Source organism: Opisthocomus hoazin, chromosome 8, assembly GCF_030867145.1.
Source record: "Opisthocomus hoazin isolate bOpiHoa1 chromosome 8, bOpiHoa1.hap1, whole genome shotgun sequence".
NCBI lineage: Eukaryota > Metazoa > Chordata > Aves > Opisthocomiformes > Opisthocomidae > Opisthocomus > Opisthocomus hoazin.
In genome coordinates, this window is record NC_134421.1 from 55,354,704 (window position 1) to 55,380,726 (window position 26,023).

A 26,023-nucleotide genomic window follows, 5' to 3' on the forward strand; every position below is an offset into this window, starting at 1 on the left:
TTTACAACTTCTGCATTTCTCTACCACATTGGTTTGAAAGCTCACTAAAGATAAATGGTTCTGTGACATGGCTAGAGATATCTGTAGCAGAAAAACAAAAGTCTTGTACTTTAGGACACCAGCTGTGAAGGAAAGCATTTGATTAGAAGACTCCCTAAGAACTGCTTCATTTCATAGGTCTCTACAACAAATGTTATCTTCAGCTTTTCCAAAGCAGTCATCATTGCCAAACTTAACGGAGACTTGGGCAAAGATTTTCCACATAGTCCTTTACAAGTCCTATAAATTTCTGTGTAGGCTAAAATGATGAACTGCTTCAAATTGCATTAACAGAACATTTCTTCTTGATGTTATTTTGTAGTGATTTCTAGGCAGGCAGAATTTGGCATTGTCTGCTTTCTTTTTATACTTACTGGCTATACTATAATTACTTAGGATGCTTACTCTGCATCCTTCTCCAGTAAAGTTTCACCTCCAAGTCTTCAACTCTGTTCTAAGTTATGTTAATCCAAGCTCAAGGAAAAGAGCAGGTCCCTTTTCTAACCCAAAATGACTGGCTTGGTAGACAAGGAGAGAGCAATGGATATTGTCTACTTTAACTTCAGTAAGGTTTTCAACAATGTCCCTTAAGATCTTCACAGACAGGCTGTTGAAGTATGGGCTAAATGAGAAGACAGTGAGGTACACTCAAAAATAGTTGAATCGCCAGGCCCAGAGTGTCATGATCAGTGGCACAAAGTCTAGTTGGAAGCCAGTAACTAGCAGGGTACACCAGGGGTCAATAGTGGGTCCAGTCCTGTTTAACATCTTCTTTATTGATCTGGATGATGGGGCAGAGTGTTCCCTCAGAAAGTTTTCAGACGACACAAAACGGGGAGGAGTGGTTGATATGCCAGAGGGTCCTGCTGCCATCGAGAGAGACCTCAATAGCACGGAGAAATGGCCTGACAGGAAGCCCATGAAGTTCCAGAAGGGGAAGGGCACCAGTATATGCTGCACACTGATCAGCTGGAAAACAGCTTGGCGGAAAAGGACCCAGGGGTCCTGGCAGGCAGCAACCTGACCATAAGCCAGCAACGCGCCCTTGCAGCAGAGAGGGCTAATGGTATCCTGGGCTGCATAAGGAGGACTGTTGCCAACAGGTTGAGGGAGATGATCTTTCAGCTCTACATAGCACTGGTGAGGTCACAGCTGGGAGTACTGTGCCCAGTTCTTGGCTCCTCAGTATAAGGCATGGACATACTGGACTGAGTCCAACAAAGGGCCATGAAGATGATGAAGGGACTGGAGCATCTCTCCTACGACAAAAGGCTGAGAAAACTGGGACTGTTCAGCCTAGGGACGAGACAGCTCAGAGGAATCTCATCAATGTATATAATTACCTGAAGGGAGGGTGAAAAGAAGAGAGAGACAGGCTCCTTTCAGTGGTGCCCAGTGACAGGACCAGAGGCAACGGGCACAAACAAACACTGGAGGTTCCCTCTGAACATCAGGAAACATTTTTTTTACTGTGAGGGTGACTGAGGACTGGCACAAGATGTCCAGGGAGGTTGTGGAGTCTCCATCCTTAGAGATACTAAAAAAATATCTGGACATAATCATGGGCAACCAGCTCTGGGTGACCCTGCTTGAGCAGGAGTGTTGGACCAGATGAGCACAGAGGTCCCTTTCAACATGAACCATTCTGTGATTCTGTAACAGAGACTTGTGTCATATACGACCGAAGCCCACTGAAGGTACAGAACTCAACAAAAGTGTTCATAGCAGAATAAATAGTAAGGTGGCAGCCCCCTATATAGAATCAAATTGAAACATTAATTGCATCAGGCTTATCTTCAGCTGATACTGTTAATCCTCCCCTTAAATAAACTTTAAATCCAACAAAATAAAGGTCTTTGCCATGTACCAATACCAACACATTTATTTGTTGGGTAATATGTTATTTATGTGAAAGCTTTGCTCATACAAATGCCTTGATATAAATGCTGACATAAATGTCTTGCTTGGCATATTCATAGGAAGTTGATGAACCTGTGAAGTATATTGATTTATCTTTTATCACATTGTTTCTCCATTAAGACACAAATAAGCGATCAAGGGTCTTTTCTGCTTAAATTTGTCTGTGTACTTTATAACATTATTAGACTGGTTGACAACTTATACTACTGCTACGGACTTCATTATAACTAGAAGAAATTTTGGGCTGAGGAAAATAATAGACAATTTTAGATAATAGACAAAGATAATTTTCTCTCCCACTTCAACCATCTAAAGTTCTCCCAACAAAAAAAAACTAAATAAGGCTCATCCAGTCACAAGAAATACTCACTGTTAACTGTCCGTTCTGCTAGTGGATTGAACAGGTAGTTGTGACTAAGGAGTAATTTACACTAGGAAGATAGAAGCATATAAAATGATCAAGGTAATGATAGCCCATTATTCAGAATCCCCCACAAAATCAAGATACAGTTAGCTTCATTTTATGAATCTTTTGCAGTGCTTTTAACAGCACCTGCATAAGGAGCAGATGTGAAGATAAAACATTATTCCATAATGCTTTACGATCATAAATCTCATTTGGGTGTTTCCACTCTCATTTAATTTTATATCAGTTCAGGCAATGGGACTACGTATTTCCATGGGCTGCATTCCATTCACCAGACAATCTTCAGGAGGGAAATACTTTCAGCGTTTGAAAAGAGTTATTGGTATAACAAGGGTAATTGTAATAGTGCTTTATGCTTTGGAGAGTAAAGTAGCACAGCTCTGGTTCATGGGCAGTAGAGACTTTAGTTACAGTGTATGTGGTGTGGTGTGTTATTCTGTATTATTAGTCCTGCCTGGCATTGCTAAAGAGAAATGGTGGCAAGTCAGGACTAATATAACAGCAACTAGAGTATTTGTAATTCCTTCCTCAACATCTGTTGCATAAAATGTAATTTGCTCATTTCTGCAAGCTGTGCTTCTTAAGAGGCAATCTCCAAATCCTTTTTTGGATGTACCTGTCCCAGTTTGTACAATTTGAATGTGGCCAAAATAGCCTGCATTTCAATTTCATATAATTCGAGAATGCTACAGTGAGCGACCTTTATTTAAATTACATCAAAAACAAAGCAACACAGGGGTATGAATGACCAGAGAGTCAGAAAGGAAGAGTTTGAAGAGGGACCGGTTTTCTGTTTTTTTGGAAGGTAGAGCTCTCAGATCACCAGGAAGAATATTAAGGAAAGCAGTTAATATGTAGTTAAAGGAATCGTAATGCACATGAACATATGTTGTTTTACCTAATTTTGATCAACTTAAAAGTAAAAATGTCTTTATTCTTTCAGTTGGGTTTAACACACCATCTGGTTTAATTATTCCTTAGGTAGCACACTATAAAGTTAATAGTAACAGTATTGTTAAGCCAATCAGAAAGAACGCTTCTGATGTGATTTTCCACCAAGGATGTTTCTCTTAAACCCATTGACTATGAGGTCAATGTAATAAGCTTTTGCATAAGTATTATGTTACTGCCAGTGCTTGGCAGATGTTAGCTCAGAATTGTCACCTCTAGATTAACTCAAATCTGCTTACTCAGTGAAAGAATTTAGTCATAACCTAAAGTGCTCCTTTAATTCAGAGTTTCAGGCAGAATTTTAATTTTAAAACTATTTAAGTAGTTTTAAAATAGTTGAGAAGATGGCATTAAAAACACAAGATCTTACAGGACTGTCTGTTAAAAGCAAATAAACTGCAGTTTATAAGAGTCATGTTGATCAGAGTCAAAATACTAAAGTCAATCTCAGTCCTCATTTCAGCAAGGAAAGATACACCCAGCCAGACTTCTGAAATCCACTGCTTTGATCAACTAGGCAAGTGAAATATGGAGTGTTCATTATTCATTGTACTACCAGAGGCAAGGTAGGGATTTAGGGATTCACTTCAACATCTTTAAATTGAAAAGTGATTTGAAGCAGTTTTGCATAATCCCAATTTTAGAGAGTCCTAGTGAAGTTCACCATTCCATTCCCGCTGTCTCTGAACAGAACCTAGTTGTTGTTTAAAATCCTAGCTAAAAACTACTTTGTGTTGTATATCTTTAAAACTATTGTTCCTAAAAATGAAGGCTGTACCAAATTCTTACAAAACTGAACATTTTCCTACGACCCTAAAAAAATCTGTTTCCCCTGAAGGTGTTTCTGAACTGAAGGGGGAAAAAAAAACCACAACCAAAAAAAAACAGAACAGAATTTTATCTCAACAGATGCATAAGAAATACTTTAGGAAACACATAAACACACAACATACTATTCTGAATTTAGCAAAAGAAAGGGAGAGGATTTAGAATACAATATTGGCAGTGGAGTGCTTGATATTCTTATCATCATAACATGCATACTTCTATTTTCAAATGTAGTATTACATGTTCTTATTCCCTATTCTGTATTTCAGCTATATATGTGATAAAGAAGGTTACATGATGATCATGAATTAACAGACCAGATGCCAGACATACTGAAAAAAAAAATCAATTTAAGCAAACAGGTGTTTCCCCAATTCTTATGCTTTGTTGCCCATTGCAGCTAGATACAATTTAAAGCATAATACTGCTTTCTAAATTACACCAGTTACAGTGGTGTCTGATGACCTCCTGAAATACAGGAGGCAAAAAATAACTTCATTTCTCAACACCCATAATAAATGGAGTTAATGGAAATAATTTGTGGTTTCCTACTTGCCTCCAAATCTCATCCAATCCAGGACTCCCTGAGCAGAAACCAGCTGCGGAACATGAGGGCTTTTGGGACAAGTGTCATATAACCTTGTGCTGTCCTTAGATTTCCCTAGGTATCCATTTATGGCTACTGCTGTGATTGTTGGGCTGAATGACTTGTTGGTATAACAAAGTAAATTTGTTCCTACATTTCAGTATAAATAAAGAATGGAACTAAATAGACCTATAACCCATAAAATAATACCAGACAACTTCAGGTACTTCAATGTGTTTTATCAACAGAACAAATGTTACCCAAAAGACAGGTAACTCTCCCAGGACTCATTCTGGGAAGTTCTAAAGATAAGTACATTTCCACTGGACACACAATATTGATGAACAGATTTCAGCTGTAACTGAAATCTTGAACTTAAAAAGCTATGTCAACCAGTCCAAAGGAACTAATCAACATGTAAGAGATATAAGGAGATGAATACAGTAATCCGTAGGCAATCCACAATTTTGGCGCAGAGTGTTACCAGAAAGAGTAACTCCTCCCTTACCCCAGCCACTTGTTCCTACACACCCTTATGCCAGCCATAGCACTCAAGGAAGCTATCTGTCTGAAAACCAGTTTGACAAAAAGAGGAAGAGGGAGGAAAAAAAGAAGAAAAAATAAAAAGAAAAATGTGTTGGATGGGGATCATTTCCATGATGGGGCTCTTAGTGTGGTAGGAGCTCAAAGTCACGGTGACTTAAAATGCTTGAGAACCAAGGGCTCAAGGGCTGTAAAATATTCTCCTTTGGAAGAACAACTGCAGGTTGTTCTGATTTGTACCAAGTAAACAAAAATACCCAGGTATAAGAATGTTTAATACATGTTGCTGGCTGGCTATTCTATTGTATACAATCACATACACCATGAATCACTGGCAATCAGTACTGGCAGTGGTTTAGAACCTGTTACAGCATCTGTCTTCGGCTTCAAGGAACGGCAGCCTGTTCACATTTCATCCTTCTCAAATACAGATAGTACATGCCCTAAAAGTAACTTACTCATAATCCTTCCCTCTCACAAGCTTGTCAACAAGGGACACAACCTACAGTCTGCAAAACAAAGTGACAGGGGAATCTTCAAGGCTATAGTTCTGATGAGATGCTGCACAACTTTGGCACATAATAGCTTAAATTAAAAGTGAGCCATTGAGTGAGACAATGGACTGTTTGTTGGAAAATAACAAAAAAAGGTAACACAGAAATAAGTTAACACCTAGATATTACCGTCTTACAGGTGCCTAACATTCTGAATAGCAATATCATTAGATGAACAAAAGACTGGAAGAAATCTCTTCGAGTCATCAAATCCAGTGTCTTGCTGTCATAGAATCCCATGTATTAAAATCCTTTTCCTAAATCAATTAAATCCCAATTCCACTTAATCCTGGGCTAACTTTGTCCTTATTTTTTTCCCCTTTTCTGTTGTTTATTCTCCTGATGTACCTTATTACATCTCTCAGTTGTTATTTGACTAAACAAGGCAAGCACTTTTAAACTTCATTTCAGGAGTGGACATTCCATTCTTCTGAACATCCAACCACTTTTCCACCTAGTTCAGTATGAATTTCTGAATAAAGGGAATTATATACAACTTTGCTGATGAAGTCTCAACAATGCTGTCTATAGCAACTTTAATACTTCTCTGTTTTCTAATTCACCTTGGAGTCACAAATCTTCTTCACCATCCCAGGAATGATTCATAGCTATCCTGCAACTATCCAATATGCCAAGGATCTCTATTCCTGGACGATGATAGATGAGCTCTCACTTTACTGCAGAAATTCATGCTGATAATTAAAAAATGCATGATGTTGTGTTTCATCTAACTGTAATTTGTGCCCTTTCTATTACTTAAGTCTTCAATATCATCCACTGGTGTTGTACTTTTTCTTATACTTTGACATATCAGTAGGATTTTAACATGCAAACTAAATGAGATATGTGCACCCTAAATATGTTTGCCTCTTGAAGCATTACATACACGACATTCTTTGACATGATTTAGACTCTTTACTACAATACAAAATATCCCGGACTCATATTGTGTCAAATGATGCTACTGTCAAATCATTCGTTCTAAAACATTGAAACCAGCCTAACAACAAATTCTACATACAGAGACTACTGCAACAGCTATTTGATTTTATACGTGAAAGAAAATGATTAATGCTTTTCATTTAGTAGGAAACAGCTGCACTCCTAACTTTACTATCTGGAAAGCAGGAGGAGAAGTAGCTGTTTAAAAAATCCTGTTATTTTTAGTGAAAAGTGGCTTCAACTTTGGGAATAATTGCTCTTGCCAGTAGGGTGTTAGAAAATTACCAGCAAAGCACCAAAGTACAGTGTACTAAGATTCAGAAGATATTAAAATAATTGTCAATGTGAAATTTAATTACAAATATCAACTGTTGGCCTGTTCACACATACAAGCAGACAAGAATACACAAATCCACCTTAAAATAAACTGTCCAGTTACTCACACACTACAGTAGCTGCCTAAATGTATCAGGAAGCTGTTGAAAAGGGGAGGCTTGAACTAACCACTTAGTCCCTTTCTGTCATTCTCCCTCTTTTATTGCAAGTTCTAACAACTTCATCAATGAAAAAAGAGATCCCAAATTTTTATGCTTTTTGCCTTAATTTTTCTAAAAGTGGAGAATTACAAACTTGAGGAACAAAACTATAAACAAAAGATGCACTGGGATTCAGTGAAAATTAAGCCTTAACCTATTCTTTCTGCTCCCATGTCAATCAAGTGAAAGAAAATATTGATAGCTTTTCTACCATTTTAATAAGTGTAGTATTCTTTGAAAAGAGGTCAAACCAATGATTTTCCTGTAGACAGTCTGACACAATACTTTCTAACTAGTGAAGTAATTGTTTTTTTGTAAATGAAGTTACAAGACCTTGATCTTAAGTTTTAATGCGCATGTACAGAAATGTACATTACATTTACTTCGCTTAGAAAGATTGTTCTTTCAATTACAGCTGCTGACTCAGTGTTAAAAGTACTAAACCATGAAACAGTCTGACACACCAGTGTTGGATGTACTCGCAGCTGCTGGCCAGAACCTGACCATCTTTTTCTAAGCAAGGTGTTCAATGAAGTCGGAAAATCCCCTCCTGTCTAATACCACCTGTCAGCTGGGCTTCAGACCAGGCCACTGGTCTGAAACAGCACCTGTGGCTCTGATGGACGACCTCCACAGCATGGGTAAAAGGAAGACAGTCATATCAATTCTAACAGACACAGCAGCTCTGGTGTATCTCATCTCCAAACACTCCTACTTCCATCCCAAAGACAGCTGCAGAAGGCCAACAGGAATTGCCTGAAACGACTTGGGTCATTTTTCTCAGACCACAAACTCAGCATAGTATGGGGATTTGTTTTCTCTACTATCTACAGACTCTCAAAATGATCATACTCCTCCTATTTATCAGGATCTAGATCCAGAGCGCGAGCAGCAGAATGCAGGCACAACATTCAACTCTACCCCGTGCCAAGTGTGAACATAATAAATCAACAGTTCCTGTTTAAAGAGGAGGTAGTAAGAACTGAATCCAGGAAGGCCAAAATAATGCTGGAAGCTTGACAGAAGTGCTCTGAAAAAGAAACTTCCTCTAGAATTGCTCCCATTTACAAATACATTTGTCTTTGTGTCACTAAATCAGGCCACAGCTTCAAAGACGTCTTTCCTTCCTCTTCTTCGGCTCAGATAGCAATGGTAGCAAAAATATCCCCCTGTATTTCATTTAAGACTTACTGGAACGTACCTGCTTTTCAGGCATGGTTTGGTCCTGGTGAAGCAGTCACTCTTACCTCCAGATTTGTACCGCATGTATGGAAGGAAGAGGGAACTGTGATTTTATGTGGAAATTAAGGCGCCAAATGAGAAAAAATTCAAAAGCCCATGCTCAGCAACAAAAAACATTCGCTAAGCAATAAAAATGTGTACAAAGTCCAGTTTAAATTTTCAAAGGCCTACACTGGTCTGTGAAAGTAACTTCTAAGAGCATTGCCACTTCAAGAAAACAATTACTTTTGTAATTCTTGACAATGAAGTGTAAAAAAATTTTATGACAGTATTAGCATCATTACAATTCTAATTCCCACAAGATGAATGGAATAAAATACAAACCAAATTTATTCAGATTAATTTACCCTAATATTCGTCTTTTGTACACAAAGTAGAAAGAATTCTATAAATTAATTGAGGTATTTATTCTACAAAAAGAGAGAGAGGGACATGCTTGTTGACAGTGTTTTATGAACCTCAGAGTTAATGGGGCCCATAAAACTCCTTGACACTTATTTTTGAGCTTCACAAAATTAGAGTCTGTACCTCACACTTGAAGTGTCAAAAAGACTAGATTCTTTTGCCTGATCCAACCAAATTTCCTGCTCGCAAGAATTTGTTTCTTAGATTTTTACTCTATTCTCTTTAAAAAATAATAGAGTTTAAGTTTCTTGTGGTAATAAGTCTTTTATCAAAGGCAAAAATAACAGATGCATTCTGCCTGTCCTGCAAAAAAACCCATGTCCCAACCACTCTTTTTCAATGTTACTGAAAACATACATAGAAAACTTATTTGTGTTTAGAAACATGTTGTTAGTGTAAGATCAATACTCTTCATCTTAAATAAATCTGCTTTTTATATGTATAGGAACTAGTCAGACAATGAAGAAAAAAATGCTATAAAATGAGGCTTATGCTGTATGTACATATGGGTATCCTATTCAGTACAGACAGAGCCACTTTCTAAAAAAGACATTCGAATAACAAAAGATATTAATTTTCAGTATTTGTAGAAGTTCTACGTATATATGAAGAAGTTTTGAAAATTTATAGTACACTAAACAGAAAACCAAAGCATATTTTAAGAGTGATACCACAGAAGTACCTTTAGAAATCTAGTTGGTTTCAAAAAAAGCTGTATACTTAAAATAAACAGAAGTAAGAAATATCAACTAAAATAATCAGGCAGGTTTGAAAAAAGTTTGGCAGATATTTTGATAGTATTTGTATGAATTTCACATGTGGAAGGTCTTCTTCCTTTGTCAGCTTCACTAGTTCAGACACTCATGCAAATTTCCAATGTGTTGTTTCAGCATTAGTCATCTTAAATCCAAGTTTAGGGAAAAAAAAAAAAAGAAAGAATGTCTTCTCTTTTCACCATTAATTCTCTTTCATTATCTGCAATTGCTTAAAAAGAATTGTTTTCAACTGTTTACAGACAATAAATCATTCCTGATTTTGTGTGTTTAAACCTCTTCAAATTCCCTGTTCTCGGAAAACAAACATTATGGTCATTTTCCTGGAATAATATCAACAGTTAATATATGTAGGTTTTAAATGTATCAAGCAACATTCTTTCTGTCTGAGAATAGTCCCAATAACAGCTGCTTTCAATGTGAAAGAAAATACATTTTTATGGTTATCCCTACTGTATTTTACAGAGCTAAGCATTGCAACAGTGGATGAACCTCCTGGCCAAGATTTGTGTTAGTATGCACAGCAACTGAATGAGTTAGCCAATACACATTCTATAAGATCTTGATTTTCCTGCCTCTCAGCTAAAATACTACCAATGTTGGGAACTAAAATTTTGACAGTTTGTTAACAGCTTTAAATCCTCCACTATAGCAGTTCTTGCATTAAGCAAAACCACAGAAGCGGATGCTCTCCCTTTCCCCAAGTACGGCTTCCTGACCAGCAGTGACATTTCAGACTCAGGTGCCCGTGGAAATATAAATACATATGTGATATTATAAATATTTAAGTGTTTCTACATAATTTTGGAGGAAAGAACCACAGAAGAAAAAATATTGCATGTATTTACTGGTCAAACTACTCCTAAGTAAGTAAACAAAATTACTCCTCTCAAAAATTCCACACAAGATATAAATTAACCACTATGATATCTGAACATTTGTTTCCAATGAAGAAAAACTAAAATGGATGATCCAAAGTGTCATGTTGTTTTCTCATATGTGTATCCCTGTGTTTAAACATCAATTAATCCTGGGATGTAGGTAAGAGGAAAAGCAACCAACATAGAAACAAGCCTCTGTATGAATTTACAAGCTTTCATTTCTTAAGGGCAGAATTTTCTGGAAAGCTGGGCAGAGAGGAACCTGATGAGGTTCAACAAAGGCAAATGCAGGGTCCTGCACCTGGGGAGGAACAACCTCATGCACCAGTACAGGCTTGGGGTGGACCTGCTGGAGAGCAGCTCTGCGGAGAGGGACCTGGGCATCCTGGTGGACAACAGGTTAACCATGAGCCAGCAGTGTGCCCTGGCTGCCAAGAAAGCCAATGGGATCCTGGGGTGCACCAAGAAGAGCGTGGCCAGCAGGACGAGGGAGGTTCTCCTTCCCCTCTACACTGCCCTGGTGAGGCCTCATCTGGAGTACTGTGTCCAGTTCTGGGCTCCCCACTTCAAGAAAGATGAAGAGCTACTGGAGAGAGTCCAGCGGAGGGCTACGAGGATGGTGAGGGGACTGGAGCATCTCCCCTATGAGGAGAGGTTGAGGGAGCTGGGCTTGTTCAGCCTGAAGAAGAGAAGGCTGCGAGGGGACCTTATAAATGCCTACAAATATCTGAAGGGTGGGTGTCAGGAGGATGGGGCCAAGCTCTTTTCAGTGGTGCCCAGTGACAGGGCAAGGGGCAATGGGCACAAACTGAGGCACAGGAAGTTCCACCTGAACATGAGGAAGAACTTCTTCCCTCTGAGGGTGACGGAGCACTGGAACAGGCTGCCCGGGGAGGTTGTGGAGTCTCCTTCTCTGGAGATATTCAAGACCTGCCTGGACAATGTCCTGTGCAGCCTGCTGTAGGTGACCCTGCTTCGGCAGGGGGGTTGGACTAGATGACCCACAGAGGTCCCTTCCAACCCCTACTATTCTGTGATTCTGTGATTCTCCAACTTTTGCCTGTCACATAGTTGTACCAGATTTGAAAGGCATTCTGTTGACTTTTAAAGAAGTGCTGCCAAAGTCTGCAAATCAAAGTTAAAATACAACCTCCAATTCTTTTCAACGTATCAGCAAGCAAAATTTAAAATTTTATTTCCTGTATTATTTTTTTTAAATTTGTACTTTTTTTTTCCTTCTAACTGAGGTTTCCATATTACCTTCCAACTAAAAAAATAATTAAAAAAAAAAAAAAACCCACAAAAAAACCCCCCACACAATCCAAAACCGAAAAAACCCCACCAAACTCATGGCACTACCTCTGCTTTTCAGGAAAAAAAAAAAAAAAAATCGCCAATTTAAGTATGTGGGAAAAAAGTGTTACATTTTGATCAGTTAAGTTCAGCTACAGTGCTACGTCCTGAGAATAAATATATGTATTATTGAAATACACACTGAAAAGAGTAAGCCAGAAAGCAAAATAAGAACATGAAATCAGTCAAAAAAGTACTTTTTGACTACAGAAGAGGCCTGAAATGTTCATTCATATGCTTTATGTGACTCTCCCTTTCATCCAAAGACCAAAACCAGATAGCTCTTAGTTTAAGTTCTAGCTTCCTGCCACCCACTTCTAAGACAGCTGATCCTGTTCCACAACTGGAAAAATGTGTATTATCCAGTCAAAATATAGGTGTGCTTTGCCACACAAAACATACATGACCTGAGTAATACTAACATGCATCTGAAATTTAGACACCGCTGTCATGACAAATGACGTATACCCATCATATCTACCAGGGCTATTCAGCGTTTTCGCAACCTCCAATGTTTATTCAAATGACATGCACTGAAACGAAAAGAAGAATTTTCTCAACAGTTCAGTTTTAACCCTCTGTGCATAGTCCTATCTGTTGTTTTATTATATTTTAAAAATAATTTAGATTTACAGCAGAAAAATGAAGCTCTAATTTTGGATGTATTTATTACACTATCTGTGCACTGCCAATTTACTAAGTTCTAATAAGGTACACACATGCAAGCGTACAGTATGCCATATCACAGAGTTATAATTGGGCTCAGAGAACCTTATGCAAGTGGAAGAAAACTAACCAAGCCCAATTCTCAAACCTCTGCAGATATAGCAGTTGCGAGAAAAAGTCTCTACACATATATCAAGTTAATTTGTCTGAGAGTCACTGGCAAACCATGATTCACATAGCTGTACTTGTCAGACCTAGTAACAGAAAAGCACTTCAGAAAGTGGCAAGACAAACAGTAAGGCCAATTCACCTGACCTTAGATAAGAAAAATAAGTAAGTAAAACTGAAAAATATAGAAAACTAATATTGGGACTCTATGCCAACATGGAGCACTAAATACTAAAAGAAACTCTCGGGAAGGAAATGCACAACAGTTACTAGAAGTAGTGAACGGAAAGGCAGTGAAATATATTGCGCATGTGCTCTAATAAGGCAATACAGGAAATATTTTCTTGAGTTCTACAAATTTGGTCTTTGATGGAGCCAAAAAAATTCCCTATAAATTTCAGGGAATGAACTAAAAAAAAGAGATAGGTAGTTGCTTTATTTTATTTTGCATCTGTGCTTATATCAAAATGTCAAGAGGAAAAGATTACTTTCACTCTGTGAAACTGAGGATTCTGAAGGACATTCTTTTCCTCTATACAGAGATAAATATTCTGAGAAAACATTAAGCAATAGTTCTTGGTATTACACGTGCTCAATACGATGTCAGTCTTACAAGGTCAATGTAATACTTGTGCCAAAGAATATACTGGTTTACCTATATTCCCATCAAATGTCAAAAAGGAAAAAGATAAACATTAATCTGTTTCACAGGAAATACTTTTGAAATGCCACCAACTCAAGTATTATAAGTTGTTTTTAAACTAATTTATTTGAACTGTATCTGAAATAGCTCAAATCCAGTTATGGTAATTACAAGTGGCAGTTCATGCAACTTGTTATCACCCTGAGTTCACAGCAGCACTTTACAGCACTCTGCAAAAACAAGGGAAAGGGAACCCATTTAACACCATAAACTGTTAAAAAGTCTCTTGGGCAAGTCATTGTAAAGAAGATTATATTAGAAAACAATTACATTTAAAGACAGAATTAAGGTAGAGATTTCTAGTCATACAGGCTGCACAACCAGATTTGGCCAGCTGTTAGACAAAAAGAGTCCATGAAGATATACACCATGGAAAAAGGTGAAAAGCAGCAATATATTGCATGAATAAAGACATATCGATAAAAGAATGAGGTACAGAAAGCAACAAATCTCTCCAGACGAAAACGACTGTAAAAATAGCACTTACGTCGAAGAACACAGAAGTGGAGGAACTACTTGGGCCATAAAGCCCAAAACTCTACGAAAAATAACCCCAGAACATAAACTTTTTTCATACATATCTTTTATTTTCCAGGTGAGGGGAGAAGGAAGGGCAGGAGGAGTTGAGGAGGTGGCATGTCAATGCTCAATGCAATTTGTATCTGCTCTTATATTCAAGGAAAGCATTTCCAGTCATCTTTATTCCTGCAGCTTCTAATACATATGTACACATTGTTCACCTTTAAACTTTTTCTTACCTAGATCACTAGTAGATGAAGGTGATTCAAATTTATTAATCACACTACAAAAGGTTGTATAGTGCAAATGTGTTTAATATTGTTTTGTATGGAAGGTGTTTGAAAAATCAGGAAAAAAAATGGCAAAGCTGATCACCTCTAGTACACTCCTGTAAGATTCACCTAGTTGCCAACTAGGGGAAGTATTTTTAGAGTACCCAGAGTGTGAAAATACAGGCAATGAAACTAGGGAATTTACAGTAAGACAAAACACGTTGCAAAAAATGTTCAGGATACAAGCTGTTTGCAAAGATGTCTTCAGAAGATCCCAGTAATTTATGCCAACTACATCCCTCAATTTGTACAAATCCTTTGCTGCAGTAGTTCAGTATCTTGACCTACAGTCTTAATGAATCTGTATCACAAGCTTATTCTTCTTTTTTTTTTTATTCCCTACAGAAATACTGAACCAGTTATGCGGCGTTGAACTTTTAAATATTAAGCATGGGCCTTGAAAAAAAAGTAAGCAACATTCTAAAGATGATGTAATGAAGGACTGGATTAATGGGATAACATATACGTTAAAATCTTAGCAAGTTAGCTAATCTGCTTGTTAGCCAACAAAGGCAAGCACTTCTCAAGTGCTCACTTTAGCTCAAACTACATAATGTATCTGAAACAGGTCACATGAACTGCACTGTAAAAACGTCTATGCTTCCATTGACTTTGAAATGAGATTATGGTAAATATAGATGACTGTACTGCTGAAGTCTAAAGTCAGGAAAGACCAGTCCTATGCAGAAGGAACTGAAATTATATGTCAGCAATTTCTGTTAACCCAACAGGGTCTGAGTTCAAGAACATATGTGTTTGGGGGTTTTTATAGCTGGAGCTGCTAACTTCAAAGGAAAACTTCTGTGAAAATTCTTTGAAATGGTATCTTAAAAGAATCATTATTCCAGGTATTAGGATACACAAACACATGTTAGTTCAAATGCCTTATAGCAGAAATTCATCACCTTTGAATAACATCCAGTGAGAATATTTTTTAAAGCCTCTCAGTTTTAAATATTTATGGTTTTTACCAAGCACACATATACACAAACACATATATACTCTCATTTTAAAATGAATGTTCCATAAAGCACTATTAACAGTGTATACTGAAAAAGTTCTGGAACATTTTTCTGATATTTTTCAATAGAATGATCTTGAAGATTAACTCAGATTATTATACCAGTTCAATTCAGAAAAAAACTTTATATTTTTATGACTCAAGTCTATACACAGAACTACTTTGGAATTTGTTCACTATACAAAAAAAATAGAAAAAGTCACATTTCTTTTAGGTTGCACAGAAGAAAAGTGTCTATCCAAGGTGTAACTAAATATAAACTCCAAAAAATGAGAAACTGGTGAACCCTTTCTGTAATACCAGAGAATGCTATCAGTAACAGGTAACATCTCACAATATCTGTTACACTCGTATTTAGTTTAATTTAAAGCAAGAGAACAAAAGTCACAGAAAGGTTTGGGTTGGAAAGGACCTTTAAATATCATCTAGTTCAACCGCCCTCCCATTGGCGGCAACGTCTTCCACTAGACCAGGTTGCTCAAGGCCCTGTCCAACCTGACCTTGAACATTTCCAATGATGGGGCATCCACAGCTTCTCTGGGCAACCTGTGCCACTCTCATCATAAAAATTTTCTTCCTTATGTCCAATCTGACTCCACCCTCTTTCAGCTGTAAACCACTGCCCCTTATCCTGTGACTACAGCCCTTGCTAAAACATCTCTCTCCGTCTTTCTTACAAGCCCCTTCCATATACTGAAACGCTGCGACAAGCTATCAGATTGGTCAGGCATGATTTCCCCTTGGTGAATCCATGCTGACTACTCCTGATAACCTTCTTTTCCTCCACTTGCTTGATGATGACCTCCAGGATAAACTGCTCCATCACCTTTCCTGGGATGGAGGTGAGGCTGACCGGCCTGTAGTTCCCTGGGTCCTTCTTCTTGCCCTTTTTGAAGATTGGACTGACATTGGCCTTTCTCCAGTCCTCGGGCACCTCTCCTGTCCTCCAGGACCTCTCAAAGATGATGGAGAGTGCTCAGCAATGACATCTGCCAGCTCTCTCAGCACTCGTGGGTGCATCCCATCAGGGCCCATGGATTTGTGGGCATCCAGATCACTTAAGCGATCCCTCACACAGTCCTCCTCAACCAAGGGAAAGTCGTCCTCTCTGTGGGCTTCTTCTCTTACCTCTGGGGCCTGGGATTCCTGAGGGCCTGCCTTGGCACTGAAGACTGAAGCAAAGAAGGCTTTCAGTAGCTCTGCCTTCTCTGCGTCCTCCGTCACCAGGACACCCGCCTCATTCAGCAGCGGCCCCACATTGTCCCTAGCCTTCCTTTTGCTGCTGATGTAGTTGAAGAAGCCCTTCTTGTTGTTTTTGACATCCCTTGCCAGCTTCAATTCCAGGTGGGCTTTGGCCGTCCTCATCGCATCCCTGCACGCTCTGACCACATTTCTGTACTCTTCCCAAGTGGCCTGCCCCTCTTTCCACATTCCATGGACCTTTCTCTTCCACCTGATCTCCACTAGAAGCTCTTTGTTCAACCATACAGGTCTCCTGCCTCCTTTGCTAGATTTCTTTCTCAGGGGGATGCACCGCTCCTGAGCGAGGAGGAATTGACATTTAAAGAGCAACCAGTACTCTTGGACCCCCCTGCCTTCGAGAGCCCTGGCCCACGGGATTCCTCCTGATTTTCCTGATGAAAAGTGCAAGAGCTTAGCTTGAACCCCCTTCTATCATCTGGCTAAACTGTTCTGCCAGACTTTGCGCTGGTGTAGTTCAATGGAAACATTAAACATTCCACTAAAAGGGATACTGACATCTGAGAGTATCAAAAGTGATACAACCATTTGGGGTTAACAGTATCTCATACTGTCAGTCTATCACCTCTTAGAACACATTAGTCAACATCAGTGTTCTAAGACAATCGGAAAAGAAAAAAAAAAATTTCTAAAATCAAAGGTAAAAGCCACCATAAATCAACCTGTGATTAACAAGAACACAGTAAGATTTCCCTTTTACTTTTTGATAGACTTCAGAAACAAAAATTTATTTTTTATATATGTAGTAATTTCTCATTTCTCTAAGAATTAAGGACCTTTCTCTCAGATGATGCAGCTTCATCAGCTAACAGAACCAGCAGATTCTACCGCTGTGTTTGAACACAGTCAGTCACTACAATTCTTCTTTAGAACGGATGGAAAATCAGGAATCAGTCCAACCAACACAGCTTGTAATTCGAAACATTACCAATCTCCTAGGCATTCTGTTCTGGGCTTTTATTCAGTTTTTGGTACACAAAATACAAACAGAGCACATCTGTTAACAATGTTCTGGAATTAACCTCTACACAGAACAAAACCAGAGACCGTCACAGTTCTGGACCTTCAAAACACCAAACTGAACAATGGGGTCATAGCTCAAATTGCTACTTTCAGTCACAGGCAAAGACAGAAGGAAGCTTTATTTTGCCAGATATGTGATCCTAAAAATATCATAAGACCCTGCCCTGTTAAAACACTTTACTGCTGGAAGAGCAGGAGATGCCAGAGGTGGAAGGCTCTTAAAGACAAGGGTCAGCTGAAAACATGTGTTAAGTCAGGCTGCAAGACAATGAGGCAGAGAACACCAAAACTAAAAATAAATAATACCAACCTGCAGCCATGAAGAGAATTGTAACCACAGGAAAAACAGTAGCTAGAAGTCTCTCTAGATATAGTTCATGTTTTCTCCAACAGCAGCATATCATTTGGCAAAATAAATAACATTTTGATCTAGAGAAGTAACTTTCTTATTGCTGTACGGGGCCACACGCATACAAAAGTGCTAGGAGACACAAAACCAGGGATGATCTTGAGAAACTACCTGTTGCACAAAGACTCCTTTGAAAAATAGTTGGTTATCCTCCTCACCTCAGAGTTAGACTAGATACTTTCCTGTTATCTGAGAGCAATCAAGTGCTTGAAGAAAGGTGTCAAAAGAAGCAGTCCATCCAGAGATCGAAATGAGAAAGGCCAAAAAGTCTTCAGGAAATCAACAGACCATCGCATGAATGCAAAACCCTCTACCATTGTACTTGCGATCCCTGTACTATAGCCAAAGTCCATTTACGGAAAAACATGCACGAAATCTTTGAAATAAACCTCTATACCAAAAATATTGGATAACATACTCTCAATACGGTTCGTATATTTTCAAATAGTCAGTGCATAACACTTTCCTATTAGCAGGGCTAACATAAAAGCATATCCATGAAGGGATGACTTCCCAAAACATCTACAATAAGCAATTTTGCCAGCCATCTGTGCAAAAAGCAGTGTAATTTCCCTTTAAACAGAGAAAAAAAAACCCTAAACAAATCCCCAGTCCAACAGCAGAACAACACACCTGGTCAAATATGAGCCTAGGCATGAAAACATTCTGGTCTGAATTTAGCAACAATGAATATGCAGACCAGGAAGACCGTGATTAATCAATGCTATCTGGATTTGCCTGTGTATTTGACACTTCTGTACATAGTTCAGTATCCAAGTGCATTTTTGAGCTACTGATGACAGTCATGGCATACCTCTAACAAAAATTATTTGGTGTGCCGTACGCAGGACTAGCTGCGAATATGGGTTTTATTACGTAATAGCCTTATGGTTACATCTCTCACTAAGAAAGCACTAAATAACATCTAAAAACTGAAAGATTTCATACCCCCAGCTTCTAGCAGAGAAGAATGAGTGGGAAAATGCTCACCCATAAGGCAAATCTCAGTGAAGGACTTACTACTACTTCAATGAAGTCACTAAGCAGAGTGAAAGATTAATGGGACCCCAGTAAAAGAAGATACAATCCAGACTGTGTTTTTACACTCAGCCAGAGCACTGCAGCTCTGCTCCATGCTCCCAATGCTGTTTTCATAGTACGTGGTAAGAACAACACAGTACACAGCACAAACAGAGAAAAAAAAGCAAGTCAAAGATGTCTCAACCTCTCTTCTATCAACCCTGCTGAAAGACAGGGAATACTCCTCTGCCACATACTTAACTGAAAATATCCATTTCTTTCTAGTTCCCCCTCCCTACATGTTTCCCATTATAACCATCTATATCAGTGGGTATACTTGCAATGGAAGTAAGTGTTACCAGAACTCAAACACGTTTGAGACATTGTAAATAGTACTTACTTAGCATTAAACGGTTGAATTCAACATTAAAAGCAATAAAAAGACATTTCTTATGTTGATGCTGATGACTTCTATGTAATACATGATCTGGACAGACTACAACAAAACTGATGAGACAATCTCAATGTCAGTTTGGTACTCACATTGACAGGCAGTATGTTGTAGAGGCCATAAAGTTCAAAGCATTGGTTTTAATTCAAAAAATAAGCCTTCTTAAAAAGGAGAAGCCAGGATGTTACATAAAGAGACAAAATTTTAATACCTTGCTTTTCTTATTTGATGTCATAAAAGCATTGTTTTTTTATTTCTATACACAAACTAAACTGAAAAAAAAAGTCTGAATAATGACAGTTGCTGTATATGTCACACTTATTCTGTCTGCAGTGTTTGGGAAAAATACAAGCACAGTAATTCTTGCAGAAAACATAAAAAAATTTCTTATCATTTCGGACAGATTAAAAAAAAAAATCTTTTTCATTCGTAAAAACTAGAGAATGTGATATGACTGATACAGGATCAGTAACAGGAGCTGTAGGCCGTCATTCAGAGGTGACTTGTTTGCATCCAATATAAATTAGCAGCGACCATTTATCAGCTAACAGCTGTTCAGTAGCCAATGCATGATGGTATGGTAAATCCTGTTGGAGAGGTGTCCAGGTGACAGTCACAGCTAAGTGTCATCCCTGCTGGCAGTTTCAAAGAGCATAAGGGAACAATAAGACCTAGAGACCATAGTAGCCTGTGTCTTCTAGACAGAAAGCAATTCCAGAACAGAATGATGAAAACGAGCAGTGTCCACCCAACGTGTAACAACAGGACCTTAATTTATGGTGACATCAATATAATATTTTTCATGAGAATTATCTGCATTTTGTAATTTCGTAAAATCTTTGAGACACTTTCGTTATTTATGCTAAGAGCTTGATTTCTCTGCTCAATACATTCCACAGATTTAAATGGTAGACTGCAGAATCAGTCATTTAATAGAACTTATCAGTACTTCATTATTACAACTTTGCTACTTTGTATTCTGCAAGCAAAAGAAATAATGAAGTAGAACATTTCTTCTTTCCACTTCTTGTTACTGTGAAAGAACTTGCACTTACAATACAGAACTGTAGAGTTATGTGACATATTTTGCATTTTGGATTTTTGGATTCTTTTTTCCTAGTACTATCACCATTTAGTCAGCATAAATACTGGGCTTCATATTACTGTCTTCCATACACAATACTTAAAACCAGAAGGTGAACTTTTCAAGTACCATTCAGTTTTGGTTGTTCCTTTCAAAACATCCATTTGCTTGCCCTCAGAACTCTTACCTTAACAGAACAGCAAAACCTATACCTCCAAAGGGGTCTAATGTTCTATTCCTTGTGCTTACAAAACAGTATAAAATAAGGAAATCCAAAAGCTCATAACGGCCACAACTTCGCTAAAGCTGAATCATATGTTATTTAAAAATTCACCATTTACATATAAAAAGCACCTCAGTATTTACAGCTAAGCCAATTGAATAAATGCACTAAGAAATAATTCTGAATTTTAGATTTCTGATCTAGCATGCTGCTTTGATAGCACAGAAAATTTATTTAATTTGACCAAACTTTCTCACACAGAAAAATGTAAATCCCAGTTACAGAATGAGAAAAAAACAATTCAATGTACCTTCACAACATAAAAACAGTAACTTAAAGCATTCACTGTAGCTACTTCTCTACAGTCTACCACTGTTCATTAAACAAGTATGCTGAATGCATGCCTGGGATCCCAAAATCAGAAATCCTCTAATTCTGAATTGCCACTGAAGGTAGCCAACCTCTATCAGGACAGCCTTCTGAGACCATTTTCACATTTACTGATGCTTCTGTTAAGTAAACTAACTTGGTGGTGTGACCACCAAGGACCATAAACAGCCTATTTCTACTAGCTTATTTTTGCCTTCTCCTCTTGAGAGCCTACCAAATCAGACCCTTTTTATTCAGTTGGAGAGTATTACATTATATTTATCACTATAGCAACTAACCTAATTGATTTGATGCAGGTTTCTCTTCCACCATAGGATGGAGCCACTATCCCTAAATATAATCTAAACGTTTAAGAAAGAAAAAAAATTCAGTTTATCACTTTACCATGTCAGAGAGAACACAATTGGGCTTCAGAAATTAAACTATAAATGAAAGTCTAATGGAATGTACATATACATCCAGAACAAGCTTTATAAATATGCTTATCCGTCAAGTGGAACTTAAGACTATGGTGTTTACTGGTTGCTGTCAGTAATAAGGATGACAATTGTTCAACAAATACATTACCAGAAACAAAGATTCACAAAGAAATTAGGGGAAGGTGAAGAAACATTCATATAACTGATTCAAGAATAACCTTTGTCAGACCAATGGACTAAAAATGAAAATAAGCAAGGGAGATCACAAGTTTTATTTATAGTGCTAAAAAAAAATTGAAATATGCAAAAGTTCTGATTTTTTTTTTTTTGAGTTGCAGGGTTTGATGTAAATGTAGTAAAATGATATAGTCGGAGATAATCAGATACAAGGTTCCTGTAATTACTTAAATAATGTATCAACTGTTACCATTTTTTTACAGAAGTCTGCTTGATATCAGATATTTAAGTTGGTATGCTTTCATGTACCTACATATAAGGTGTTTAAGGAAAAACACAGAACACCTTACATTGTCAAGTTCTTTTCTTCTGCTTCCTAAGAAATATGGCAAGGCTGTTATTCTTCAAATATAACTGACACCAATTCCCCCCTCCCCCCCAGCTATGCTTTTCTTCAAAAAAAATAAGGCATGGAATGAAAAAAAGACTGAATAAACCCTAGATGATTTCTTAAAGGATTCATAAAATTTACAGTACTACTTTACCTAGAAACAGCTGCACGGTTTTTTCCTTGATTTTTAAACATCTTCACCCTTTCCACAGAGCAAAAACATTTTTTTGCAGTTTTTCAAATACTACCACTAGAGAAAATGTTCATGGTGCTTCATTAACATTTGGAATTGCAGGTGTCAAATCAGTGAAACATTACATAAATGGTGGAGTGTTTTGACACTGCATATTTTAAACTGCATGGTGCTTTTCAGCACTGTCTGGAATGAAGAGAGTACTACATGTTTGAGGAATACCATCTACACTGGCTGAGAGAACTAATTAGAAACCGGTCATCTAAGCACACCAGGCATTGCCTTCATATTATCGGCTAACATTTGCATTGTTCACAGCATCAGTAAACAATACAAAAAATAAAAAAAATAACGATATATAACAATTCAAATGGACAACTTCATTCCTTAGAACAGAACACTGTCAAACCCCTCACTGTTGAATATAAATAATTTTTAAGGAATCGGAGCTCACAGTTAACTCTCTCTGAGGCTATGCTGATAGAAGATATCTGCGTAGAAGAACTCATATCTTCTCATAAAAAGCCTGGGACCCTCCAGACATTTCTAGCACAAACTTAATAAAATATTTCCTATTGCTAATATGCAGCTGAAATTCCCTTTCCGCTTCAACTATTCATCCTGTAATATGCATTTACTAAGACACTTATCTCCCAGTATGCACATAAATTCTTTCAAATTTCAGTATGTTTTTTAGTATACCCTCTATATTAGCACACTGAATACGGTATTATGTACAAAATTAAATTATTTAAGTGTGGCCTGTTTGATATGATTTTTTACGAGAAGAGCAATGCAAAATGTGTTAAATTACAAAAAACAATTACAAAATATGTTATTCTTTTTCGAATAATCCTCCTTCACTGTTCTCAGTACAAAGAGTCCCTGTAACATGCATAAAAGTCAATTAAAGGTTCTCTTAGCCAATTACAATCTTGTTTCAGAAAAAAAATAAACCGCCACTGAAAAAGGAGGATATAATACGGTTGGAGGGAATGGAACAGAGGGTTAAGAAATGCAGCAGGCATGCTCCTGAAAACCAGAATCCATTTCCTATTCATCATAACCTATAGCTATTACAGCTCACCAAGACAAGCCTAGTGCAAAGTCTTTTATGCTACAGCTAATGAAAGGAATACGCACTATGGGTAAATTACAGACCACATTCAGCTCAGGTTGGGAAAATACAGTGTAGGTTCATTTTGGCAAAGTTGTTCACGCCCCTCGTGATAAATTACAGATTTTTTTTATTAATGCATAGAAACTGCTTTTTCTATTCTCTTTGAAAGATTCCCACTCTGGTACTATGGACTAACTTTCATTTCACAGAAGGATGGGCATTAACTGTATTTATATCACATAACTGCTTGAAAATTATTCTTGTCGAGAGAAAAAAAAACTAACAAGAAAAAATAAAGACCTTTAAAAGTATTAATAGTCCAGGCACTTGATTCTTACAGATACCTTATCTGCAACTCAGTGTGATTAACGGACAATCTATCAAGCCTGAAAAAGAATATACAAAATTGCCGATAACCTGCGATGAAGCTCTAACACTGATAACATGGGCTTATTAAACTGCTGAGGATATGCTAAGGAAGTGCTGGGGTGTTCCAACACAATCTCACTGTCAGAGAATCAGGTATCATCTCGGTGATGTTAACACATCTGTCACTTGACTAAGTATGTGCTTCCTAAAGGAACAAACATAAGCAAAATAGCTCCTGCTCATGGAACGTGGACAGGGGTAGGGGAGCGTGTATGCAGAAGGAGCAGTCTGGCAGAGAGCTGGTAACATCTGACAATAAACTGTGAACGGTGGATCACAGTTACCACCACTAAAAAATTTGTTCTTAAGATCCAAGAGATGTTTCCGTTTGGACTGGAAATGCCACATCTACAACCTAAGGGCACCTCGCGCTCCCAAGAAGCTGCAGCATTAAAGTGTCAGTCTACCTGCTTCACCGTGGAGGAACGGGGGGGAGAAGCATCGAGGCGGCGAGCCTACCGCACAGTAGCTACGCCTGCCAGGGCCAGAGCTTGGCCTCTGCCAGAAGCTTTACCTCAGATGGGAAGGGCGTGTATTTACGCCCAGCAAAAGCACCAAGACAAATATGTACTTACTGCAGTAAGCGATTAGGAGACTAGCCAGGATCATGATCGCCCAGAAAGTTGAGGACATGCTTGGCAAGGCGTTGGCATCTTTCCTACTGCTTCTCCTGGGAGATGGAGCCATTGAAGCCACTTCCCCGGTGGGGGGGAACGTCAGGCAGTTTCACCAGGCAGCTCTCCCCTCGACTGATGGCCCTTCTCCACGTGTAATCCTCAAGGAAGACATCTTCCAGCGTCCCCGCGGTTCGTCAGAAGCAACACGGTCTTCTTGCAGGAACCATCTTCCCGCCAGAAAGCCAAGGCAACTCTAAGGTGTGCGGGACTTCGGCACAGCGACCGCAGCCAGCGTTCCTCCCGTTGCTGTCGTGAGATTCACTAGCGTGGCGGGTTTTACGGGGACTCGGGCGTCCGGCGTCGGGCTGAGCTTTGAAAATGTCCCACAAGCCAGCCTCTTCTTGTTTGATTTTTTTGTTGTTGTTTTTTTCCTTTCCTTTTTCAATTCGCGCAAGTTGTTTCTCTTGCTGTCCCTTCCCCTGCCTCCCGCCCCTCCCCGGAGGCAGAACCCCGCAGGGGGGGGGCCCGGGCCGAGGCGGTGCTAGCGCGGAGAGGCCTCCCCCGCCCGGCGGCTGCTCTAGGGACACCCGCGCTCAGGCCTCCGCTGCCGCCCAGCCCAGGGCTGCATGGCGGCGGGGACAGCGGGCACGGAGCGGCGAGGGCACCGCAGCGGCCGCCGGCGGGGAAGGGCTCCGCCTGGCAGCCCCGCGGGGCCCGAGCCCGGCACCCGCGGAGGAGCGGCGGGCGGCCGCGCCCGCCAACGGCTGAGGACGGCGGCGGGGGCGGACGGCCCGGCCCGGCGGGCGGAGAGGCGCCCCGTCCCCCCCCGGCCAGTCCAGCCTGATCTCCCCTCCCGGCCGGTCCGGCGGGCTCGACGGGGCGGAGGCGCGGAGGCGCGAAGGGCGGCCGGGGCGGCGGCGGGCGGGACACTTTCCGAGGAGGGTCGGCGGCGGCAGGTCTGCTCCTCCCCGTGCGCCGCCGGCTCCGCTCTCAGGCTCTGCCGCTCGAGCGGCGCCGGCCCTTCAAGTAAAGGGAAGGAGGAGGAGGAGGGGGACGGCGGTCACGCCCACAGGTGAAGAGCGCACGGAGCGGTCCTTCCCCCGGCGCCGCGCCACCTGCGCGTCCCCGCCGGAGGAGCGCTCCCGCCCGCCGGGCGCCCATCGCCCCGCGCCTGTCCGCCGGCGCCTCGCCTCGCCCCGCTCCTTCGGCCGCCTCCCCCGGTGCGGCGCCGCCAGCGGCGGGCTTAACGCTCGGCGGGGGGAGGGAGGAGCCGCGGCGGGGAGGGGGGGGACGGGACAGACTCTCCCTGCTTGCCGGGTGCGGGGGTCGGAACGAGTCGGGGGCCGAGGGGCGCGGGGCGAGCCCCGTATCCCTGCGGGGGTCGCGTCTGCTCCAGCCCCCAGCGCCTGGCCGCGGCCTTCAACGGAG

General features: G+C 39.8%; 1 protein-coding gene across 9 annotated transcripts in view; it reads right to left on the reverse strand.

Moving 5' to 3' along the window:
- Window positions 1–25,233, reverse strand: part of TAFA5 (TAFA chemokine like family member 5) — a 495,240-nt gene extending 470,007 nt beyond the window's left edge. For all 9 annotated transcript variants that reach the window (XR_012764914.1, XR_012764911.1, XR_012764910.1 and 6 more), the window contains exon 1: window positions 24,554–25,233. Coding sequence is in view for 5 of the 9 variants with exons in the window: in XM_075429210.1 (XP_075285325.1) it covers window positions 24,554–24,665 (112 nt within the window). In the remaining 4 variants the exon portion in view is untranslated. The remainder of the gene's footprint in view (window positions 1–24,553) is intronic.
- Window positions 25,234–26,023: the final 790 nt, after the last annotated feature.